Source organism: Protopterus annectens, chromosome 17.part0 (assembly GCF_019279795.1).
Source record: "Protopterus annectens isolate FY-2018-M chromosome 17.part0, PAN1.0, whole genome shotgun sequence".
Classification (NCBI taxonomy): Eukaryota; Metazoa; Chordata; order Ceratodontiformes; family Protopteridae; genus Protopterus; species Protopterus annectens.
In genome coordinates this window covers 612960688-612985490 of record NC_056751.1, presented here as the reverse complement: position 1 = coordinate 612985490, position 24803 = coordinate 612960688, and the positions used below count along the sequence as shown (strand labels likewise).

The 24803-nt window shown below is 43.7% G+C and overlaps 1 protein-coding gene across 1 annotated transcript in view; it reads right to left on the bottom strand.

Annotated features, from left to right (window-relative positions):
- The window catches only part of LOC122791474 (hemicentin-1-like), an 810132-nt gene that overhangs the window by 324366 nt on the left and 460963 nt on the right, over positions 1-24803 (bottom strand). Inside the window, exon 12 of the mRNA XM_044059217.1 lies at positions 1610-1720. Within this exon, the coding sequence (XP_043915152.1) occupies positions 1610-1720 (111 nt within the window). The remainder of the gene's footprint in view (positions 1-1609; positions 1721-24803) is intronic.

Here is a 24803-nt window from a genome sequence, read left to right as displayed (position 1 = left end):
AAACAGAGGTTGGGGTTAGAGGAGAAGAGATTTAAGTAAACTTCAATGGTGTGCAGAGTGATAAGGAGAGACTGGAGAGAGACACAGGGGGTTGGCAGACAAAGAAGTGGTGGAGAGGAATTAGAATGGAGTTAAACATGTGCAGAGCCAGGACTTATTTAGGTGTGTTTTTAGGAAGGCTTTAAAGCCTTGCAGGCCTGGGGTTGCTTTGATGTTTGAAGGGAGAGAAGCTCCATACTTTAGAACTAGACTAAGAGTAAAGCCAGTGACTGTGTTGTTTAGAAGGTTTGGGGTTTACAGTAGGTTTTTGTCATAGGTTTATGACATAGGTGAGGCTAGCAGGCTGACCTTCCATTTTGTCAGTGCTTAGGTGTTTAGATGAATAAAGTAAATGAACCACAGGATGCATGCAACAGAATCTTCTTCTTCTTCCTTTGGCTTTTCCCGGTTAGGGGTCACCCCTATGGATCATCTGTCTGCTCAAGATTGGCAGTGGAGTTTTACAGTGTCAAGCTACTAGCCCGGCGCCCAACCTTCCACAGAAGGCACACACATGCACACTCTCACACCTAGGGCCATTTTAGAGTGTCCAATCCACCTACTGCATGTGTTTGGGATGTGGGAGAAACCGGAGCAGCCGGAGGAAACCCACGCAACCACAGGGACGACATGCAGACTCCACACAGAAGGCACCCCAGCCGAGAATTTAACCGGAGAACCTCTTGCTGTGAGGCAGTAATGCTAACCGCTGCACCACCGTGGCTGCCCAAATACAGTAGAATACAAAGGTAATAAAAGTTCTATGCAACCAGTACGTTGGAGATCTAAGAATATTCTCAATATAGAGTAAACAACAGCTTTCAACCAATCATAAGGGCAGAATTTACGTATATCAAAAATGTGATATTCTCATAAAAATATGTTACCAAAGCAATATTATTACAAGTATGACTGCACTTAGGTTAATTTTAATTAACATGTTTATTTTGATCTATCACTGCAAATTCATTTAATTACCACATTCTCCAGAGCATTCATACAGAGTGACAGGAGTTTAACATATAAATAACTGATAGCGTGGGTGTGGTATATTGAAGATTTACCCACGGTTAGTGTGGTTTAATCATGAGAGTGAAGCTCTACTTATTCAGACCCACTGCATAATATCATTCCTACTGCATATTTAATCAGAATCAGGCCGCATTGTGCTACATCGACTGCATTGCTTGGCCCTTACTCACCATGGGAATTGATTTTTCTAAATCCTGGCCCCTGTTGATATTGCTGTTGTAATTTTTTCCTGATTCACATTAAACAGATCTAAAGGAATGTATTTGGATGTAATTTCTTGCTTGCTTTTTAAAAGTAAAATGCTTTAGTTGACTTATCAAGCAGCTTTTGTTTAGCAACAATTTGAATTTTACCTTTTACCTCATAGAAAACAACTAAATGGTTAAAGAAGGCACAGGAATTTATCCCGTCAAGCAAATATATACCAACATTATTTTTCTGTACAAAGAGTTAAGTAACAATATATCCCAGACACAATTTTATGCTGTAGTGATTGCATTTTAAATAATATTTACAGGATACTCTAATATGCACATACCTTTCTGACAACAGCGGCATATGATGCATGCAAAGAAAAGAACGGCAAAGATGACAGGGACAACAACAATGGAAATGTTGTACAACACAAACAGACAATCCGAGTAGATCACTGCAATTTAAAAAAAAACAAAAAAAAAGAGAATATTGTATTAATGACAGAACAGATTAATTATTCTCATTATAAACATTATATTTAGTCAAGTCAAATATGATGGCATGTTAGACTAACCAAAATCCATTATGAAATAAAAGCATTACATTTTCTTTCATTCTTTGAAAACTGATTATGGTTATAACACTACAGAGACAACAGTATTAAAAATGATGATATTTATTTTTCCCCTTGAGTTCCCTGTCAGTATTTCAAGAGTCACCTTGTACTTCTACTGTGGTCTCTAGTGCTCCTTCTTCTAGTAGAGTTCATATTCAGATGGAGTTGATTTTCTATGACATAAGCATTTAGTTGGTGAAATATTTCTGTTTATAAAAATTACATGACTATTGTCTGAAGCCTAATTCTCTGAAAACCACATTGATTACCTGAAGAAAATTTGCAGTGAAAAGATCTGCTATCTCACAGACTGGCAGAAGAGGAACCTGCAGTGTTGCCACATCCTTACTTCAACAGCAACAGTGACTTTAAAGTCTGACTATAACTGGTGGGGGTGGGGGGCTGATGATACAGAGCTAACACATGGTGATGTAGAGAGCTTTGTTTCCTCCACATAACATTTCTAGTTATGTTGTCTCTTGAGAAATTATTTTCATTCACGTTAGTTTCATACAGTTGTCTTACATCCATTTAACAGTGAGTTTTTTTTTTTTGTTTTTTTTTTTTGTTAAAGAACATTGAACTCAAGAGATGACATTCCTTCGAAGCTGCTTTACCCTACCACACGTTATTTTATGTTTCTGTTCACACAGGCAGTGTAGTGTAATGAATCAAAATTGTACCAAACTTACTTACCCGAAGGAATTGGGTGGCATTTCTCTTCCTGACTTCAAACTATGCTATGATATTATTCAAAGTAGTAGAATTATTAAGATAGCAAATTATTTTAATACCTCGGATGCCTGGCACCCTAACTGGGTATTACTTTACTTCAATTATATTAGATGACTTGACTTTAATCCATCCACCTTATCTTTCTTGAGCAAAGTTAGTCTAGACAAGTCTAAAATCATCTATGGCCTCAAATATAACGTTATCAGATTTCATAAACTATTGTCTTCTCTAAAACTTTTGCAGGCATTCATTTCCCTCCAACCATTACATCTCAATCCCAATTTAACTCTAAGTGGTAACATAATAAATCTGGGCAACTTCCCCCTTATTAAGGATAAATGCATGGCAGACTTCTTTTTAGTTAAACATCTGCAATTATCTGAGATCAGGCAAACCTTTAATCTATCCAATAAATATACTTTAATAACTAGACAGATCTTTGAATTATTGAATCCATATTTTGATCATCCAGACCTATCTAGAGAAAATATCAAAATTGCCAAGGTTATTTGGAAACTTCTTCTGCTAAAAAAGAAAATGGCTTCTAATGTCTACAAGTTCTTAATCTCTATTAGATCTAACAATTTGCCAGTATTTTCTAAATTCTGGTCGGATAAGGACCCGAATATAACTCCCACACAAATGAAAGAGGCTTTCAAATCAAGTATTAAATTTATCCCTTTTAAAAAATTATTGTATACGCAACTCACGATCACCAACAATGCGTATTTAACACCAGCAATTATTAATAAAATTCATCCCAACTCGTCGTCTCTGTGTCCATTCTGTAAGGATCAAGTAGCTGATATATATCACATTTTCTGGAGTTGCAAATGTGGGTACAGTCTATGGTGTGCCCTTAAAGTTATTCTGGAGAAAATGGGTTACGTAAAATCAGCACTTTCTTGGCAATTTGCTTTATTACATATCCCTCCTGATAATATTCCTAAAGCTCAGCTCAAAGTGGTGATTTCAATTGTCATATTTATCAAATATTATATCTCTTTGCATTGGAAGTGCCAAGCCGCACTAACATGGGAAGGTCTAAAGGAATCGGTAATTAGGCATATTAAGGCACAAAAATATCTCTTTTATAAAGGTAATCACAAGTTCTGTTCTGAAAATCTTTGGAATGTATTTTTTGATTGTCTATTAACCTGAAATGCTTTTCATTTTTTTAATATTTCTACTTAATTCATTATCTGTTGTATATATTGTTATTGATTTGGGCAATGTATAGTTGTATATAGTTTTTGTTGATGTTTGTACAGTTTTATTCTGTTGTTTGTACTGTTTGTCTATAAGATAATAAAATAAAAAGATTTAAAAAAAAAAAAAATTGTACCAAAGCGTAGCCTGTTACCAGTTTAAATAAGCAGTATATACTTCACATGATGCCAGTCTCAATAGTAACATTAAGTGAAAGAACAGAGAGTGGCAGTATGTGAGCGAAAAAAGCGTGTGCTGAAAGCTTCAACAATGACTCCTACAGATACACGTGTAGCCTGTTACCACTTTAAATAAGCAGTATATACTTTGTACAGTCACATGATGCCACTCTCATTAGTAGCATTAAGTGAGAGAACAGAGAGTGGCAGTATGTGAGCGAACAAAGCATGTGCTGAAAGCTTCCACTGTGACTCCTACAGATACACGTCCCTGAGGTGCCAACTCATCAAAGCACAAAAGCTCATGCCAAAATAATGATATATAACACATTTGTACTGGGTGGCAAGCCCCCTACACCACTCCCACATTTAAAACTAACTCCAGAATTCCACAAAAATGAAAAAGGAAGAAATCTCCCAAAAGAAAGGAATCACTGCTGACGTACAGTTAGAAATTGAACTATATTATTTTCCTATGGAAAACAACAACTAGGGGTGTAATTTCGCTGAGGTGTAATTGGTGAGTTGGTTTCCTGGAGAGTTATAGAACAAGAAGTAACAGAGTACCCATACAGATAACATGATAAACATCATGTACATTAATAAACTCACTCCCTGGGATTCATGAAGCTTGCGCCAGGCGCAGGCATAGCGTTGGCGGTATAACACCAAATATGGCCGCCGAGTGATTCAGGTACGATCCAATTCCATGTGCACTACCAGCGTACGCCAGATTTGTGCAGCCCTCGGCTTAGGTATGCTAATCACCCCATGCGCAGTGCCGCACCATGCAAATGAAGGTACATAGCGATTCATGAAGTGGTGCAGGCATAGCGTAAGCTCACAGAAATGTAAACCAAAAAACACAGTTTACATTTTTCCAAACAGAACATCGGAGCTATGAAAGCAGACCAGACTCATGTATTACAAAGTTAACATATGCCAATGGCTAAATATACAGCCAATGGCATAAGAAAAGATGCACAATACCTAAAAAACAACATTTAATGTCATGTCAACAGTAAAGCAAAGTACAACCGCAGGGCATGTGTGCGCAAATGGGAACACAAAGAAAATATATACAAATGTTATAAAATCGCAATGTAATACAAATCATGATTTCACCATAATACTCAATGGTATGCATGGTACACCACAACCAAGCTGCAAGGGTTGCTAAGGGTCTGTGACAGTGTTCGGCGTGGTAACTAGGAATTAGTAGTCAATGCCATGCAAATGAGGCAAGTAATAGTGAAGTGCAAACGTCCCGCCGGACTAAGGATGTACCATACAGCGCAGTGCTACAACACCGAGGAATGGTTTAGAGGTATACATGACATCAGCAGTGGGGTGTGCCACTGTAGCTGTAAGCACATTGGAGCAATGCAAATCCGGCCTGGCCACTGCTAAGCAAAGCCGCAGGACAGGGGTGGGGAGGTAGGTATAACATTGTTTAGCTGAGAGCACATATGGTGCCCGAAAGCACATGTGTATGGGGATGAAAATGTGCCTGAAACCCAGTAAGTGGACGCACGTGCCGTGCACCATAGCTCAAACAGGAAGGTCAGGGGAAGAAAATAAGGAAATGCCACAGTAGGGTAATTGGAGTACAACTGAGCAATTAACACCTATTAACTCACAGCGGGCAATCGACGGCAGCTGACAAGTCTGCTCACAGAAACCTGCAAAACAGGATAGGGGAGGTGTCGGATTGCAAAGAAAAGAGAACTGTCATAGCAGAGCAAAGCAAACCTGCAGTAGACCGGCCATAGAACACATTATGCAAGATAAGCCAGGTTTAGGAAAGTACAAATGAAAGCAGGCTGCTGGATGCATGCCAGAAAATGGGAGGTGAAACGTTAAAAAACACATAAGATACCCTGTAGCTATGATCGTACATACACACCCTATGACATCATCAGTGTTCACAGCACAATCGTATAAAGTGTGAAAGCACCTCACACACACCTGTGTATTCCCAAACACTGCACCACAGGTGCAAACAGACAAGGAACTTTTGCAATGTACATGTTGGGAGCTGCCATAGCTGTGATTCATCACCATGTGTTAGAGACTGAAGGTGTTGTGGAGGATGATGCTGACAACCACCGCAAGCCCCGGAGGAGGAGAAGAGTGTTCAGACCAAGGATAACCTACCAGGGGCTACATGATCTGGAGATAGTAGAGCATTACAGGGAGGACCGGGACATCTTACAGCAAATAGTTGAGCTGTGCTGGCCACACCTGAGATCAAGAAACAACAGAGGGGAACCCATCCCAGTGGACACGAAGGTATGTGTAAGCTTGTGAATACTAGCCACAGGTACCTTTCAAAGGCCAACTGGAGATATAATGGGGATCTCACAGGCATCAGCATCCAGGGTACTACACCAGTTCCTGGATGCCATGTTACCACATGCCAATGAGCATATATACTTCCCCCGAACTCAGGAGTAGTTGGCCAGCAATGTGTGTCTCTTCCACCATGTGGCACACTACCCGGAGGTACTGGGTGCGATAGACTGCACACACATACATATCAAGTCACCACCCAGTGAGCATGGTAGGCGCTACATAAACCGCAAGGGATACCACTCCATCAACTGACAGGTCATGTGCAATGCCCAGGGCATTATCATGGATGTGTGTGCTGGCAGCCCTGGAAGCTACCATGACTCCCACATCTGGCATGCCTCACAGCTGTATCAGGTATTTGTCACGGGGGACATCCCACATGGCCACCTTGTGGGGGATGCTGGCTATGCACTGGAGCTGTGGATGATGACTCCCATTGGAAATGCACACACACCCATGCAAGAACGCCAAAATGAGGCACACGCACAAACCAGAATCATCATAGAGCATGTGTTCAGGATGCTGAAATCACGGTTCCGTTGCTTAGACATACCTGGTGGAGCCTTGCAGTACTCTCCAGGCATGTGTGCCCACATCTTCATAGCATGTGCCATGCTACATAATATGATCCTGCGGAAACAGCTGCAGCAGGGACATAATGGTGAAGGCCCTCACAGCCCACCGCAATTGCCAAGGCCATCACAGGCACAGAGGGATTCAGACCACGAACACCCTGTGCCAGCCCCAGTAGGCAAACAGAGGCGTGTCCAATATACCTACGCCTTGGAAAAGAGGGAACGTATAGCACATACTCTAACAGTGTAGGCCCCTATGGACTGGCACACCTCTCCACATGCACACACAGTAAAATGGATGGCACACACACACGACCACCTGTAAATTGTAATGTATATGTGGCCTACTGTGTGAGTCCTACATAGGCAGTCCTCAACCATTGCACACACAACAGCTATTGGAACAAGGAATGTCAACACCTGAACAGTACATGCACCTATCAGCATATGTTGGTACTGTATGTATAGGTTCCTAGGTACATCGGTAGGTACACGCCCGATTGTCAGAGGCCATTCATCAATCGGGGCAAACAGTATCTGCTGTTGCCATCACATCGAGTAACCAACTGTCCCTCAGTGGAGCAAAGCCAATTGCAGGATCCATGTGTGTAATCACTGTTCCCCCACACACTCTGCATGGATTCCCTAGTGTGTTAATGAGGGGCTCCATACAATGTAACCATGGATGTAGTGGCAAAGCATGGGGTGTACCCATGACAGGTATCTGTCACCCCAGCATGCTACACCTATGGTTGTGTGAAGGTGTAGCACATTATAGTGTGTGGCTCACTGTGACATACATTCCCAATGCTGGAGCACATCCATTAAACATCACTTGGACATACCATTAATAGGTCTCATCCATATGTAAACTAACTGAGTTACCCATTTGATTGCAGTATGGAGTAACAGCCATAGTACAGTCCACATATAAAATGCCATAACACGTGTACAAATCCCAGATGCCTAAGTGGTAAATGCACTGACTGTCGTGCATGTTCCCGGTACCATGTCCTGCAAGGGACGTTATGTAATCCGGAAAGGCACAAATAATGGATGTTGGATGCAGGTCATCAGATCAGGTTTAGCACATGTTAGCAGGAATATGCATTGCCCAGTGCTGGTAAGCATCGTTTAAACATGACTATACGGATATGCGTGAAACAGGGCTAAGCTTCTCTGAATATCGCGCAGATCACGGTCAATGATGTCCAGAACAGGTGAAACTAGCATTATTCACCCCTGTACTAATAGTGCCTGCTCTGAAGGGTAAAATGACCACTGGCAGGAGTAGATCACGTAATCATGTACACAATCACCTAACACTAAGCTACCCAAGATGTACCAATGGCAGGTGTGTAATGTGACAGGTTCAAACACAAACGTGCGGAGTCCAGGAAACAGTTTACACCGACATGTACACAATGAAAGGTGTATTCTCCCTCTCACTCTCTCTCTCATATATATATATATATATATATATATATATATATATATATATATATATATATATATAATAGAGATAGAAAGGGTGATAGAAAGATATCTGTTGATATATACGGATTCACCTATATCGCAAATATATAGATAGGTCGACGACATGTACACAACCATGGAGGTAGAAATAAATAGGATACTGCCAACTAAGGAATGTGTCACATACTGACACGTGTAATCATGAGGCTTAAAGACCGAAAGAACACAGTACCAGAACACTGGAACCGAGTGTAATATTATCATGATATTAAGGGACATTTAATTATCGCTGCCGGTGTTGCGGTCCATGTAGGTACTGTGTTCAACTGTGTTTGTGATTGCTGTAGTCTGTGTTGAGGGTGCCGTGTGCATTTTCGTGGGGCTGTAATGTGTGTGTGTGTGTGTGTGTGTGTGTGTGTGTGTGTGTGTGTGTGTGTGTGTGTGTGTGTGTGTGTGTGTGTGTGTTTGCATCGTGTGTCTGTTAGTGCTAACTCTGAGGTAGATCATTGTGGTAGGTGTGGTTATAGCTGGCCATAGGCATACGGTTACCACCTGTCCCACTTTAAGAGGGACAGCCCCTCCCTGGGCAGTTGTGTCCTGACAAAAAATATTAAAAAGGGCAAATGTCCGAGATTGTAGGACATAATTATGTCCCATATATTATGTAATAGTTGCATTAAATAATTATGCCTGTATCTACAAAACGTAAATGTTACATGAAACATGATAAGTAGCTAAAGTGCTACAAGAATAAGTATGTATTCAGGATAAAAGTATGTTTTATCCTGTGTACTGACCACGGGTATGTGTCGGCCTGTAAACACTGATGTGTGTCCTGCAAATGTACCACTATGGCCATTTGAAAAGGTGGGAACCCATGCCAAAGAGGTTCAGCCACCAACACAACTGCAATGAGTGAAAATATCTGTGACAGAAATACATGAGACAGCTGTCAGTTAGTAACATTCCTTTACATATCGCTGTATTTCCAGAGGTATGGAAGTATCAACCTCACCTGCATACTATATAGAAACCAATTAACAATGGCTCAATGTATAAACCCATAAAAACCATAGTTCAGTCTACTAAGTGATAGGTCTTCAATTAGGGAAGGAGCCCACACACATATACAGAATATGTAGAAATGCAGACCCCACAAACCTGTATATGCTATGTACACCCACCTACATCTCCCCCACACCCGAAACAATTGCAATACAGACTGTAATAACATCACAAACATCCACTCACTCAATTAGATCTGCAGAAGCGTTAACATACCTTGTGAGAGACACATTTGTAAAGGCGCCATGTGAAATCGTAGCTGTTGTATAATGGAACAGACGGCGATGTTACAGGTTTTGTTTGCAATAGTCCCTTATCAGTTGGTTTAGATGACAGGTACACTCACATGTAGAACCACATACTCTAGCCATCACACACAATCCACAGGGGACATGAATTCAAAATATCCTTGTCTCTACAAATAGCAGTTGCAATTCCTCACAACAAAACACATACAGGCCGTCTCCCCGAAGGTAGGGCAAAAGGGCAACGCCCAAGTGGAGAATTAAATTATACCCCACTGTTGCCACGTAATTGGCGAATGGAGTAGCTGCACAGCTGATGTGCATGCAATAATTTACTCAGGAACACCAATTGGCGGCAGGAAACCACATGTTACAGGTATCGACGTATATAAGGATGACTTGCCATACATTCAAACCGTATGCTCATACCATAGAACCATTTAAACAGTAAAGGTGTAAGAGAGATAGTTATGAACATTCGGAACACTAACAAGGTATGTAGAACACTCACTATGTTAGTGTATGTAGAGCCTGTTGTGTATTAATTAAAAGTGTATGCAATGCATAAAGTGGAAAAAGGTATTATGTAGTGATGTCTTGTTGAGCATAGTAACGCTTGTAGAAATTGTGTGTCCTGCTGTGGGCCACAAGGTAAACATCACATACACCACAAGGGATATTAAATGAGGGCTTTAAACAGAACAATTCCACACCACCCGCCATCAGTGGTAGGGTATGTCCAACAAGTATGTGCCATAGCAGGGGATAGTATATGTTGATATACTGCCACAGTAGGCAAGTGTATGGGCATATAATGACAATAACATGCCTAAGTTGGTCCTGCTGTGCAAGTATGCTTTGCATTATGGGATAATGTGTAAAATATGTGTAATGTACAGCATTGTAGGTAGATATGTCAGATATTCTACACAGCATAACTGTTATATCATGCAAACAAAAGGTATCGTCTATTGGCATGTACAATACACAATAACAAGATACATATGGCTTGTAATCATGGGACAGTGTAACAGCATGATAGCTAATTGAAATGGAAGAGCTACTCAATTAACCATGCACAAAGGACATGTAATAGCTTCACAGGTTCATAGTGAGGTACTATGCTGTCTGGCAAGTCTATCTGTAAGCCCAACTACAGTGTTTACACCGGCGGCACCTCTCTAGGGTAGTGTCCTGTCTGTGAACAGCAGAGCCATGTGTTACCTGCACCTCTGTACAGTACAGCCACTGCAGTGATCCCTGGTGTATCAGTGTGACCGCCTACAGAGTCACCTATGACCCGGTGTGTTCGGTATGTTATAACACCCTATTGGCTGTAGTTGATGGGCACACATGAGTCTGTGGGCTATAAGTAATTGTTGTTATGTTTGGTAATGGGGGCTACCTCTGGTGCCTACACAGAGTATGGAGAGGTTCTGCAAATGTTGTATGCATACTATGTGTGGCCTGTGGTGGTGGAGATCTAGTGAGACTATGTGATGAGTGGGGTTTGTTGCAAATGTTAAACGTCCCCACATGAATGTCAGGTTCAGTCTGGGTTGGTGAGAGCATTACCCCCAGCATGGCTACATATGTGCATCTCCCACAGGCTGTAGTGTCGTATGTTGGGAGGTGAGCATTGACTGTGTACATGAGACAATTGCTCTATTGCCACATGTTTGCCATATTCATCATATAGACAGGCAATAGCACTGGTAAGTGACACTTGGACATGCCTGTATATTCAACCATGTCTCACAAGATATGTGAGTTACGTGTGTACAACAGCTGTTGTACTGTAAGCAAGCTGGAAATGTAACGCCAGATAGTGTACTTGTAAGAAATGAGTTGGAATGGGTGCTATAGTAATTAGTAGCTCACGAAGTGCTTACATGTTCTGAACAAGTGCTGAGCATGAATATGCAATACAGATAGGGTGTTGGATAATATCAACCCACTGCAACCCAGAAGTAGAGATGACAGTCAAAACTGGAGGCACTGCACTATTACCCTGCTGAGTATGGTCTGCAAGTCTATGAACCTTTATCAACATAGATGTTAGCAGTACAGAAGTAGATGACAGTACGGATGATTTCACACTGCATACCATACCTGTGACAGGTCATAGGACATCATCACCCATACCATGTTCCAGCTACACTGAGTATACTAGATGTACCTTTGTATGTCACAGGAGGGTTCTACCAGTGGCCTGTTGACAGAAGCAACACTACAAAAGGTGTCTTAGTGACATGTGCATATCACACCAGTGGCAGCTACAGTAAAACAGGGTTAATGTTGTGTACTCCCCCCTCATTGTAGCCCATACCACACAGACAAATGGGAGGCATCTGTGTATGTAAGGATGTGAATGGCCATGACCTAGGAGCAATAGCTGTCTCAGTGTTGTGGACAACATACAGAATGGGCTTTGTGGGTGAGGTGTGTGACATATGTGCACAATCTGACAGCTGATAATAGCATTGTCACTGCTAGGTGAATAACCCTGTACCCATTAACTACCACCTAGGCAGCGGTCAACATTATGGACACTGTGTAAGGGATGGTGCTGTGCAGTTCGCCTCCCTGAGTTGATGACGTCTCCAGGCCTATTAGGTAGTCATACGAGGCACCCATGTCATGACAGGGTGCCATCCATGAGCATGGAGATCATTGGACAGGCATACTCAGCACTCGGGTGACGAATATTGGATCACATATCACCTTTAAGGGGTATTGGCCATGCGTGGATGGGCGATACCAGCCTTCACAATCCTCACCTCCACTATGCAGCATGCTGGCTACCTTGCATAAAGACATGTGCTACACTGTGATGTTGGACATGCTACACATACATATCCTGATCCGAAAGACATACGTCATGGACAGCCACCATCCTACTACAAGGATCGCCACATGCTGGACAGATCCCTGTGCCATACATGTTACATACTCCTGCCATACCATGCAGCCCTGTCCATCAAAGCTGTACATGTCATCTCTGTCATACATGATGCGATGACTGCATGGTAGATGTATTATTAACTGTCTGGATCAGTAATGTGGCACTGATGCACCTCGCGGTGGCAAAATGGCTGTCGGATAAAGATAGAAAACCTTGCACGTACATGCTATAGTTGATAACCATCCCTGTGAATGACGTCCGGCTAGCCATTGTCCCATGTCTATCACATGTGCAACACAGGCGATATGTGGCAGGATGATGAACTGCTGTACAGTGCCGTGTAGATGTATAGGGCAAAACACATGCATGTAAAGGTTTCCGTGCGTATGTGTACATTGTCACTGCTCATGTCCATTAAGGCAGTGTATGTGCTGATATGTGACATATACACAGCATCAAGGTCAACAGCATTACTGTGGACACATCCAGGCATGTGCTGATAGGTAAGAACACCAGTACAGGCAAACAGACATGCCCACATCAAGACAGCATTCACATGGTGTATGAACAATGTAATGAGGTGACACACATATATGGTGATGATATCCAAAGCATAACGGGTGTTACATGTGTGTGACACAAACATGTCAGTCATATCAGTGTCATGACGATTTGCAAAGATAACTGTTCAGGTGTACTAGATTTAATACAAATGTATGTGCAGCTGTATCTCTGTACATCTCTGTGATACTGTGACCTGTCTCCATCATTATGTCTTCCAGATAATGCCTCATTCATGCCTGCCAGCATATAGCCATCTGGAGGATGATGCCCTCATCCCGTACCTCCATGAGAAGTATGAGGTGTTGTTCAGCCATGTGCCACAGCATGTCCAGCAGCGTGATGACCTGTGGCAGGACCTTTGCAGGAGGGTTAATGATGTGGGTGGCCATAACCGCACCTACCAGCAGGTGCGCAGACACTGCATGGACCTGATACGACATGTAAAACAGTGTGCCAATGCAATCGCCAGGGAACAAGGTGGAACAGGTGGTGGGCCACCAACCCAGCCCCCACTCACACCCACCGAGGAGCTACTGGCCAGCCTGGGGACACCCTCAGAACAGCATCCACAAATACTAGCTGCCATCGTGGAGGTGGGTGTCTCCCAACCAATGAGCCTGGAGTTGCCTGGTATGTCACTACTGCACATCTGACTATTATATCCCATTTAGTTGCATGTGTCACTGTACAATATGTAATGTAACATCATATGCAAGGTATGTTTACACACATGCCGCATACTACAGTATGCTACCCTGTGTATGCACACATGTGCATACTATATGCTATTGTACAGGCGAATGTGTTAACATGCACAGTGCATCCTGTGGCTGTCATACAGTCATGGATAATGTTCAAACTTCAGTGTCACCCCTATACAGGTACCTCTGGCGTGCCACACAGACATCAGTCCATTGCAGGTGAGACAGTTATCGGTATCAGGCATGTTAATGCATATATCTATATGCCATGTGGCCAGTTAACACATGTACACATAATGTATGGTCCAGTCACGATATACAGGTCGCATCTGTCATCATTCACACTGGCTACCCATGTGCAGTATATACAAACTAAATGAAACACTGACATGCAACCACAGTATCTGTCATTGCTAGATGTGTGGACAGCTGTGCATACAACAGTGAAGGTTTTCAATGTAGGCATATATACTATACATTGGAACAACACATGTGTGGTACACAAACAGTACCACACAGTGAGCTGGGATATGGCAGCCCACATGAGTCACCATTGTGTAATATGCCCCTGCAATGGGTGCACACATTGTGATGTGCCATCTGACATGTCCCAGACATGTAGTGTTCCGGCTGCAATATTGTCTCACTATCCCATAATACATACCCCACATACCAAAGATACAACCCGTTGTCTGCATAGCCCTGTGGACAGTGACATATCTGACATCTATGGGTGTATGTCATATGGGACAACACAGACATGTGAGATAGACGGCCATCACAAACATTTGGCCAACACATGTTCACACATGGCCATGGAGGATGGCCAGAGACATGTAGCCACACAGTAGTTGTGAAGTGCATACACCCTGTTGCACATTGTCCACACATGATCCAACTATACCCTTAGTTGACTGATTATATAGTTGATGTGGAACACTGGACATCCTAAAAGCCTGTGCACAGCTAGTGGAGGTGTCACTTAATTTGACCATATAAGATGTGTTGAACATCACAACTGTGTCATAGCATGACAGTAGTCACCTATACACCTTCCACAGACATTGACACCACATCAGGCCACAGATATCGTACATTTCCCTTGCTGCTGTAGGACATCACTGTCAGCCGTGCACCTCGTGTGTGTGGTACATTAATGTCATGTGGAACATGGTGTATTGACAAGTCTGCCATGTGTGGACATGGTTGCCAGGCAGCTAAGACTTTGTAGTAGTTGTGAAGGGGTGTCATCCGTAGGTCTTCCAGTGACATGTCACATGACACAGCATGGTTTGTTGTGTATACACCTCAGTGACGTGGGTCACAATCCACAGTTATGTAATGTGTATGCACGCAGTTATGGCTATGCGCTGTGTGCGTATTACACACTGTATAGCAATATAGATGCCTCATGATGCCATGCAATGGCACAGTGTCTGTACTTCACACTGTATAGCAATGTAGACGCCTCACAATACCCTTCAATGCTCATGCACATTTGCTAAAAGTGCATTCTATCTGTGGGGCATACAGACAACACTGCAATGTGATACCCATTACAACGCTGTACATGTGTCATGACACCATTGTGTCAGACATGTATGCATGTCAATGCACATGTCAGCAGATTACATGTCAAGGTCACTTCAGCCATGTTTACTGTTAACCTGTGCTGGTCCACATGGTGTATCACAATGATGCATGCTTACTACCATGATTGTGTGAACTGCATTGCTACTGATATGACACCTGCTTGCTGTTGTGTGCAACCCAGGGAGGTATGCTAACTACCACTATTAATGTCTGAGCTGCATGCCGTCTGCTGTATCACATGCATGCTGCATGCCATCTGTCAAATCACATGCATGGTGTGTCTGTGTGTCTCTATTGTAATGTAGGGTCTTTCTTTGCATTCACAGGTGATGTAGGTTAGTGTCCCCACAGATACTAGCAGTGATGAACATATGCATGAGGTACAGGCAGGGTTGTCAGGGGTTGAATCTGTGCCAGTGGTTGCCATCCCAACTATGTCCCCCTCTTCCATACACACAGTTCTCATGCCAACACATACCCCATCACCAGTGGCCATAGAGGAAGGACAGTCAGCATGTGTTAGCTTGGAACAGGAACATGTGGTTGCTACAGGAGGTGTGTCTCCACACCATGGTGTCAGTGTAATGACTGCAGATGTGCCACACAAGCATGTGGCCAGTGCTGCTCGTAGGAGGACCTCTGGTAGACGTGCACCTGCAGGATAGAGCACAGCAGCTGGTGTCACCAGGCGCATGTTCCAGACTGTAATGGCACAGGCACGTGCTGAACGGCAGAAAAGAGACGGGCAGAGGCTTCAGAGGGCTGCTATCAGTACTCTAAATGACAACATCCAGGCATTGGCAAATGCTCAACAGCAGATTGCTGATGTTCTGGACAGGCGATTGGGTGACATGGTTGGAATCCTTGACCGTGGCATGGCAATCAGCGAGTGTGAGCTGTCTGTGCTGGAACATCTAGTAGGAGTGAGGCATAGGCCACGTGGATGTAGGCCAGCTACACCACCTAGTGCAGGTCAACGTGTACGAGCCACCTCACATGCCCACTCCCATAGTGCCGGTAGCAGTAGCAGTGCAACTGGTGCTGCGCTGTCCACACCAGGACACAGCAGGCCACATGGACGTGGCACTGGATGTTCCCAGTGGGGCACGGTTCCAGTGGACAAGTGTCATCGGATAGTAGCCAATCTGTACCTCTGCCTGGTAGTGCCCGTGCAATCCCTGGCAGGCACAGGTCACGTGGCCGGACACAGTGAGCTGTACATCCTGGTCTGTACAATCTGGAGCTGTCAATAATACCCCTGTGTAGGCCTGACAAAAGGCAGAACTGTGTGCACACATACACGCACACAGCAGAAACACCTGTAGGGCACCGCAACACCCACATGCATAATGACCACACATGTCCATTCAGATCACCGGACCTTACCCACACAAATGATGTCATCCACTAGTGCAGTCTATGCCCCTGGCAAACATTATCACCCTGTGCATATGATGATGCCTGTGCCACATCCCTGTCATCCACACCATCGGTGCAGGGACATGCTCATATGGTCTGATGCACAGGGTGAACAGAATAGTGAGATAAGTGTATATTACATTAGTTGTGTACTGTTGACACGCACCAGACATACCATGTAGTACAGGTTAATAATGCATTGTTATATGCTCACAGTATGGGTCTTGGTAACAACGGTAACAGCATGTTGGTAATTATGCCCTGCTTCCCTCCTTAAGGTCTAATTGCATGTGCCATTACGTTACAGTGTTTGCAGTTGGAGTGCATTGTTGTATGTTTACAGTATGTGTCTTAGTAACAACAGTAGCAACATGTTGGTAATGATGGCCTGCTTCCCTCCTTAAGGTCTACTTGCATGTGCCAATAAGTAGCAGTGTTTGCAGTTTCACATGTGTAAATGTGGAGTACTCACAGACATGTATGGCAATACCAGCATGCTATACATAGCCTCAACCTCACTGTTAGAAAGGCTACCATTCCACAGATGTCCACACATCTACTGATCCAGAAGCATGTGTACTGTTTAATAGGCTACAGTGGCTAGAGACGTGACATCCATACCAAGTCACATCACAGGTATGGTGACATGGCGCAGGGGGTTTACACAGCGGTCTGGCCAAAGATAACGTTAGACGCCACTTGATAGCATGAGGCCTCACTGTGTAGCAGTAATACCCTGTCACATTACAGGATGAGAACACACACAGACATACACAGAAACACACAGTAACATGCCCACACTCACAGGGTCAACAACATTATAATGCACACTCGATAGTGTTGAGGTGAGGACCCCTGCCTATGTGGTAATCACCCTCACAGTACTGTGCACCCACATGACACGACACTGAGAATGAATGTGTACAGGTAGCCAGTAAGGCTGAGACTGATGGCATCAACAGGGTAGTAGATTGCCTCACCATGAGGGGTTAGGGATCCTGTCTGTTCTGTATGATAGCATACGCCCTCAATCCATGCACCAGACAGCCATACATGCCACACACACACACACACACACACACACACACACACACACACACACACACACACACACTGTGGAGTCCACAAATGTCATTCACATACAGATAGCTGACTTGTGTGTGATACATACACCACCCCTGCCTATGTCATGCTTTCTACACTGCAGTATGTACAGATCTCTACAACAGTGTACAGGGGTGTGTAAAAAATGGGATGTATTCCCCACCATACGTGGCATGTATGGTCACACAAGCAAACACACATGGCAGTACTGTGACTGATACATCTGCTATATGATGATACGTCTGACAGACATGCAGCAGTATTGGCCACATTATATGTACCAACGCTACCTTCGGCAATTGTGTTGTTATATGCACATGAGAGGATGTAAGTGTTACAGGTGTCAAGTGATTTACAGTCAGTAACACCCTGACCGCTGTGTAGGTTGCATGTCTTCACCTTCAAGTAACAGTAACATAGCGTACTATTTGCACATGTAATGGTAGGATGGCTTGTGACACATCTGTGAGCCGTCTTTGGCAAACATCCATCTGCAAAGGTGGGTCACCACTTTATGTACACACATCCATCCATACCTGATGTACATCCTACAGTACTGTCAGTATTTCACCATATACAGGTGTCAATGATGAGGCTGCATTGCAGCTGCATGTTGTAGTTAGGTACAGATGAATTGCATACATCAGCTACTGCACATGCATGGTAGCTGCATGCACACCACTACATGTACATGTGTGTTGGTTCTACATGCCTGTCATGTAGCCATGTTTGTATGCATTGCAATTGGTGGACATGTGTGATGACATACATAACACATGGACTGTTGTATGATATGATGGTTGTCATGGGTAACTAGTACAGAGGGAATGTTACCTCGGTCAACATTGCTACCTTATGTACTGTTAGCATTCAACAGCCATGGACCTACCTTCCATGTGCATGCATGTGATTGCTGTAGCCACTTGTCTGCACGGAGGACAGCAAAAGCTATTCTATGCACATATGTGTTGTGTGTGTGTGGTCCATGTACATATCCACTGCAATTACATGTATGTCATATCAAAACATGAGTGTTCTTTGGTGTACAGCGACAGTCATCTGTTACAGCTGTGTAAGACCCAGGGCCCATGTTATGTGTAGAGCCAACCTGGTTATGAACAGTGGTATCATTGCATTGCATAACACATGATGGAACCCTGTCAGTACATGTGTAGTCTACACAGTTGCTTTAGACCTATGTACAGTCCACTGGTCATGAGTCACATGGTGTTGTAGTAATGTATGGATGTGTGTTGCTGGTCCAAGGACATGGTGATGTCTGAGGGCTACATAGTAGAATGCCGCATTTACCACTGTGATCTGCACCTGAGACATCTGTGATGGCTCTTGAGTGTGTACTGGTCAGTACATGTGAGTGGCCTTCATGTACGTGGGGACAGTAACACCAAACTGTGCCATTCCATGTTTAGAATTCATGTGCATGCAAGACAGCCCTTCGCTACTACTAAGTGTGTAAGCATGCCCAGTACGCTGTTGTGTAGATGGACACACAGTACATTCCAAACTGTGCCCTTCCGTGTTTAGAATCCGTGTGCATTCATGACAGCCCTTCGCTACTACTAAGTGTGTGAGCATGCCCAGTATGCCGTTGTGTAGATGGACACACAGTACATTCCAAACGGACGTGTGATACTAAGTGTGTGAGCATGCCCAGTGACACCTTGTGCCGGTTATGTGCCTCTGTGTATGGGCATGGCCATTGATATCCTGTATAGCATTGGCGGTCATCCAGGCAACAGATGTCCATACCCCACATCAGGATGGATTCCTACATTGAACACACTGGTTGACTTTCTTGAAGGGTGTACTGTCTGTGGCGTGTCTCTTATCTATGTAGTGTTGTAATAGTGCTCCGTACATAGGCAGTTGTCCTGCTCACACCACTGCCGTGTGTTTGTCTATGTCTACCTTGGGACAGTAATATGCTTTTAGACTGCTTACTCTCTATACATTCCCTATCGGCATCTTTGCCTTTGCGGATGATGTCATCCACCTAGAAGTATGCCTCTGGGAGTGCTGTGTTCCAGTAATCTTGGTAGCGCATTCTGTAACTGCATAATGCTGTAGTGTGATAAGGTAGTTAGGTGTATGTTCGACTCCCAGCCCTGCCAAGTGTGTGTGTGTGCGTTTCCAGCTGCCTGGGGACAGAGTAATGTTTTTAGATGGCTCACTCCCCATACATTCCCTATCGGCATCTTTGTCTTTGCGGATGATGTCATCCACCTAGAAGTATGCCTCTGGGAGTGCTACGTTCCAGTAATCTCGGTAGAGCATTCTGTAACTGCGTAATGCTGTAGTGTGATAAGGTAGTTAGGTGTACGTTTGACTCCCAGCCCTGCCAAGTGTGTGTGTGTCTGTGTGTTTCCAGCTGCCTGAGGACAGAGTAATGCTTTTAGATGGTTCACTCCCCATACATTCCCTATCGGCGTATTTGCCTTTGCGGATGATGTCATCCACCTAGAAGTATGCCTCTGGGAGTGCTGTGTTCCAGTAATCTCGGTTGCACATTCTGTAACTGCGTAATGCTGTAGTTTGATAAGGTAGTTAGGTGTATGTCCGACTCCCAGCCCTGCCAAGTGTGTGTGCATGTGTGTGTGTGTGTGTGTGTGTGTGTGTGTGTGTGTGTGTGTGTGTGTGTGTGTGTGTGTGTTTCCAGCTGCCTGGGTACAGAGTAATGCTTTTAGATGGCTCACTCCCCATACATTCCCTATCGGCATCTTTGTCTTTGCGGATGATGTCATCCACCTAGAAGTATGCCTCTGGGAGTGCTACGTTTCAGTAATCTCGGTAGAGCATTCTGTAACTGCGTAATGCTGTAGTGTGATAAGGAAGTTATGTGTATGTTCGACTCCCAGCCCTGCCAAGTGTGTGTGTGTCTGTGTGTTTCCAGCTGCCTGAGGACAGAGTAATACTTTTAGATGGTTCACTCCCCATACATTCCCTATCGGCGTCTTTGCCTTTGCGGATGATGTCATCCACCTAGAAGTATGCCTCTGGGAGTGCTGTGTTCCAGTAATCTCAGTAGCGCGTTCTGTAACTGCGTAATGCTGTAGTTTGATAATTTAGTTAGGTGTATGTCCGACTCCCAGCCCTGCCAAGTGTATGTGTGTGTGTGTGTGTGTGTGTGTGTGTGTGTGTGTGTGTGTGTGCATGTGCTTGTGTTTCCAGCTGCCTGGGGACAGAGTAATGCTTTTAGATGGCTCACTCCCCATACATTCCCTATCGGTGTCTTTGCAGATAATGTCATCCACCTAGAAGTATGCCTCTGGGAGTGCTGTGTTCCAGTAATCTCGGTAGCATGTTATGTAACTGTGTAATGCTATAGTGTGATAAGGTAGTTAGGTGTACAGCCCTGCCAAGTGTGTGTGTGTGTGTGTGTGTGTGTGTGTGTGTGTGTGTTTCCAGCTGACTGGGGACAGAGTAATGCTTTTAGATGGCTCACTCCCCATACATTCCCTATCGGCGTCTTTGCCTTTGCGGATGATGTCATCCACCCAGAAGTATGCCTCTGAGAGTGATGTGTTCCAGTAATCTTGGTAGTGCATTCTGTAACTGCATAATGCTGTAGTTAGGTGTATGTTCGACTCCCAGCCCTGGTTCCAGCTGCCTGGGGACAGAGTAATGCTTTTAGATGGCTCACTCCCCATACATTCCCTATCGGCGTCTTTGCCTTTGCGGATGATGTCATCCACCTAGAAGTATGCCTCTGGGAGTGCTGTGTTCCAGTAATCTCAGTAGCGCATTCTGTAACTGCGTAATGCTGTAGTGTGATAAGGTAGTTAGGTGTATGTTCGACTCCCAGCCCTGCTAAATGTGTGTGTGTGTGTTTCCAGCTGCCTGGGGACAGAGTAATGCTTTTAGATGGCTCACTCCTCATACAGTCCCTATCAGCGTTTTTGCCTTTGCTGATGACATCCACCTAGAAGTATGCCTGTGGGAGTGCAGTGATGCTGAAACTTGGTAGCTCGTTCTGTTACTGCTTAATGCTGTAGTGTGGTAGACTAGACAAGTAGGTGCTTGATTCCAAGGCATGGCAGATGTGTGTGTTTGGCAGTTATACCATATGTGTTGGTATCTGTGGGTGGCTAGCTGCGGGATGTGTACAGTGTGTTTTGTTGCTGACCTATATAGTGTCCATAGCCTGCATATTCTGCCAAGACACTGGGTTATCAACACATACATTCGCTAAATGGTCTGGTGAGTAACTGTCAGCAGCCCTACTCTTACCCTTGATATGGTCTGACCCGTGTGACGCAACAAAACACACGTGCCTTGATAGTAACACCAGTACATAATGCAGGTGGCACATGTAGTTTCCTTTTCATTCCTGTCTAATGCTTTGCTGTCATGTGGTCCGCTGTTGTGATATAAATGCAATATCTACATATGTGTGTACATGTATATGTGTGTATGTATATATATATATATATATATATATATATATATATATATATATATATATATATATATATACATATACATATATGTCCATGTATATATGTATACAAACAATATATATGATATATGTAGATATAGAGATAGACATAGATGTGAACATATGTCTGGGGACATCAGCACTATTGAATGTTTGTGCCGGATGATCTGTACGTGATAACCTGGGATCTATGTATATCTGCCATGGCGTAGTGGTAATGCACATCATCTGTAGTGTGCAGGGTCACGGGTTGTAGATGTGTAGACACCGGTTATTTGTTGCTGGAAAGACCATGGGACTTTGAATATGGTGATAGTAAGGCACATGTTGCCAGTTGTGTACAAGCGACACTGAGCAGTGGTTATTAATTTGGAGGTTCGGTATGGGTCATATAACTATTCATTAGAAGACTATACTATGAAGATGAGGTTGACTACTCTATCCCATTTATCACCAGGGTGTGATGCAGGTCCCTGGAGTGTATGTGTGTAGTCAGCCGGGTGCAGGGCTCGAATATAGTTGACAGCATGGGAGGGAGGTCAGACATACTGTAAGCACACTGCAGAACTGTGCCTTGGGAGTGCTCCTGCCTTAGCACGCCTAATCTAGGGGTGTGTCTATACCTGCCTGGTGACATTGGGAGAGATGACAGCAGTGGTGGGGTAGTCAGGGTGTACAGGCTGCACAAACAGGTATTGATCAGCACAATCAGCAGATGACATGGCCAGCCCACACCTGAACAGTACGGTAATGTGAGCAAGCAGCATACACACAGGTTTCTTCCGCACTCTACACCACCGGTGTATACCTGCGGGGACATTTCACGACACAGTCCAACCAAATGAGAAGGGCTGCAGCAGGCAACATATACCAGCAGTGATGTAATCATATTATATGCGTGTTCCTCATATGATCTACTCTCATCTGCCTGATACATGGGAACTGATATTCTGCAATGCTGACATATGACTATGATTCTGTTAACGCAGCTGTCCGCTGAGTCATGCTACCGCATACCTACTGTACGTTTTCCACCTTTCAGATTGCACGACGGGAGACTGTAGGAGTGTCACCTTTCCCACTTTGCATGGGACAGTCCCTCATTAGGCATATCTCATGTGACAATACCAGACCTCTCCACCAATCGGGGACACATTTCTACAGAATTTGGGACAGGTCAAGAAAAAATCAGGGACACTTTTACAAAAGTAGTACTATTAACTTGAAATGTTGACAGAATCAGAGCATATTACTTAATACACATTTTCTGATGTAAAAGAAGTTTATAACTCTTACTTATTGTCATTAGTCATTAAGTGCAATTCACCACCTTTCCTTCAAAAGTCACTAATTTTAGGAGGGATTAAGAGGGACAGAATTAATCTTTCAGTCAAACTCAGGGACGTACCTAAAATTCAGGGACAGTTGAGAGGTATGGACAATGCTCCAGCCATTCCAACTGTCCTGATTAGGGGACATTCTCATGTTGTACATGTCTGTACTGGTTGCTTGTTACAGGTCTTGTATACTTGACATGTTGATATGTTATATGTAGTAGCATAAGCAACTTTACTGCTGCTAGACTACGCTTTGATTTGTGCCGATATGTATATTTCTGTACTATGCATGGCTGTAGGTATGTTCTGCCCTGGTACGCCTGACATTTCTACAGAGCAGGTTCCACTTAGGTCATTCAGAATGGTGGCAGCCCTATAGATCCTATATGTAGAGCTATCACATGTGTCAAGGCAACACATACCCACAGCCAGTAGTAAACTGACGACTTCCATGGTTTGCATACATTAAGGTTATTCATGCAGCATTATAATTGATAACACTGTTTCCTATTACATGTAGCTGTTTCTGATACAACAAATTAATTTCTGACACCACTACACACACTATATAGCCTCCTTTCCCGAACTCACAGGCCATGTGCCATAACTGTCATTTTTGCAGGACACAACAGCCCAGACGGGTGTGTCCCTCACAGGCATACAGGTGTTGAACCACATCTATTATGCTATCATCTACCTAAGGTGGTCAGCAGATTATGCACTTTCCGTCACTAGCAGAACTCACATACCAATGGGTGTGAATGAACACTGTATCAGGAACAATGCATAACACCATGTGGGACACATTTAGATGATTGGTTCTATTAACCAGACACATTTACAGTCACAGAGCATATGTATTCATTCACGTTTGTCGAGGTACATGCTTTTTATGACTCATATATGTTGTCATCTGTCATTACCTGTATTCTGTCACCTGTCCACCTAATATCACTAGTTCTGGAAGTGTTTAGTTGGTCTTTGTTACATTCTGATACATAAC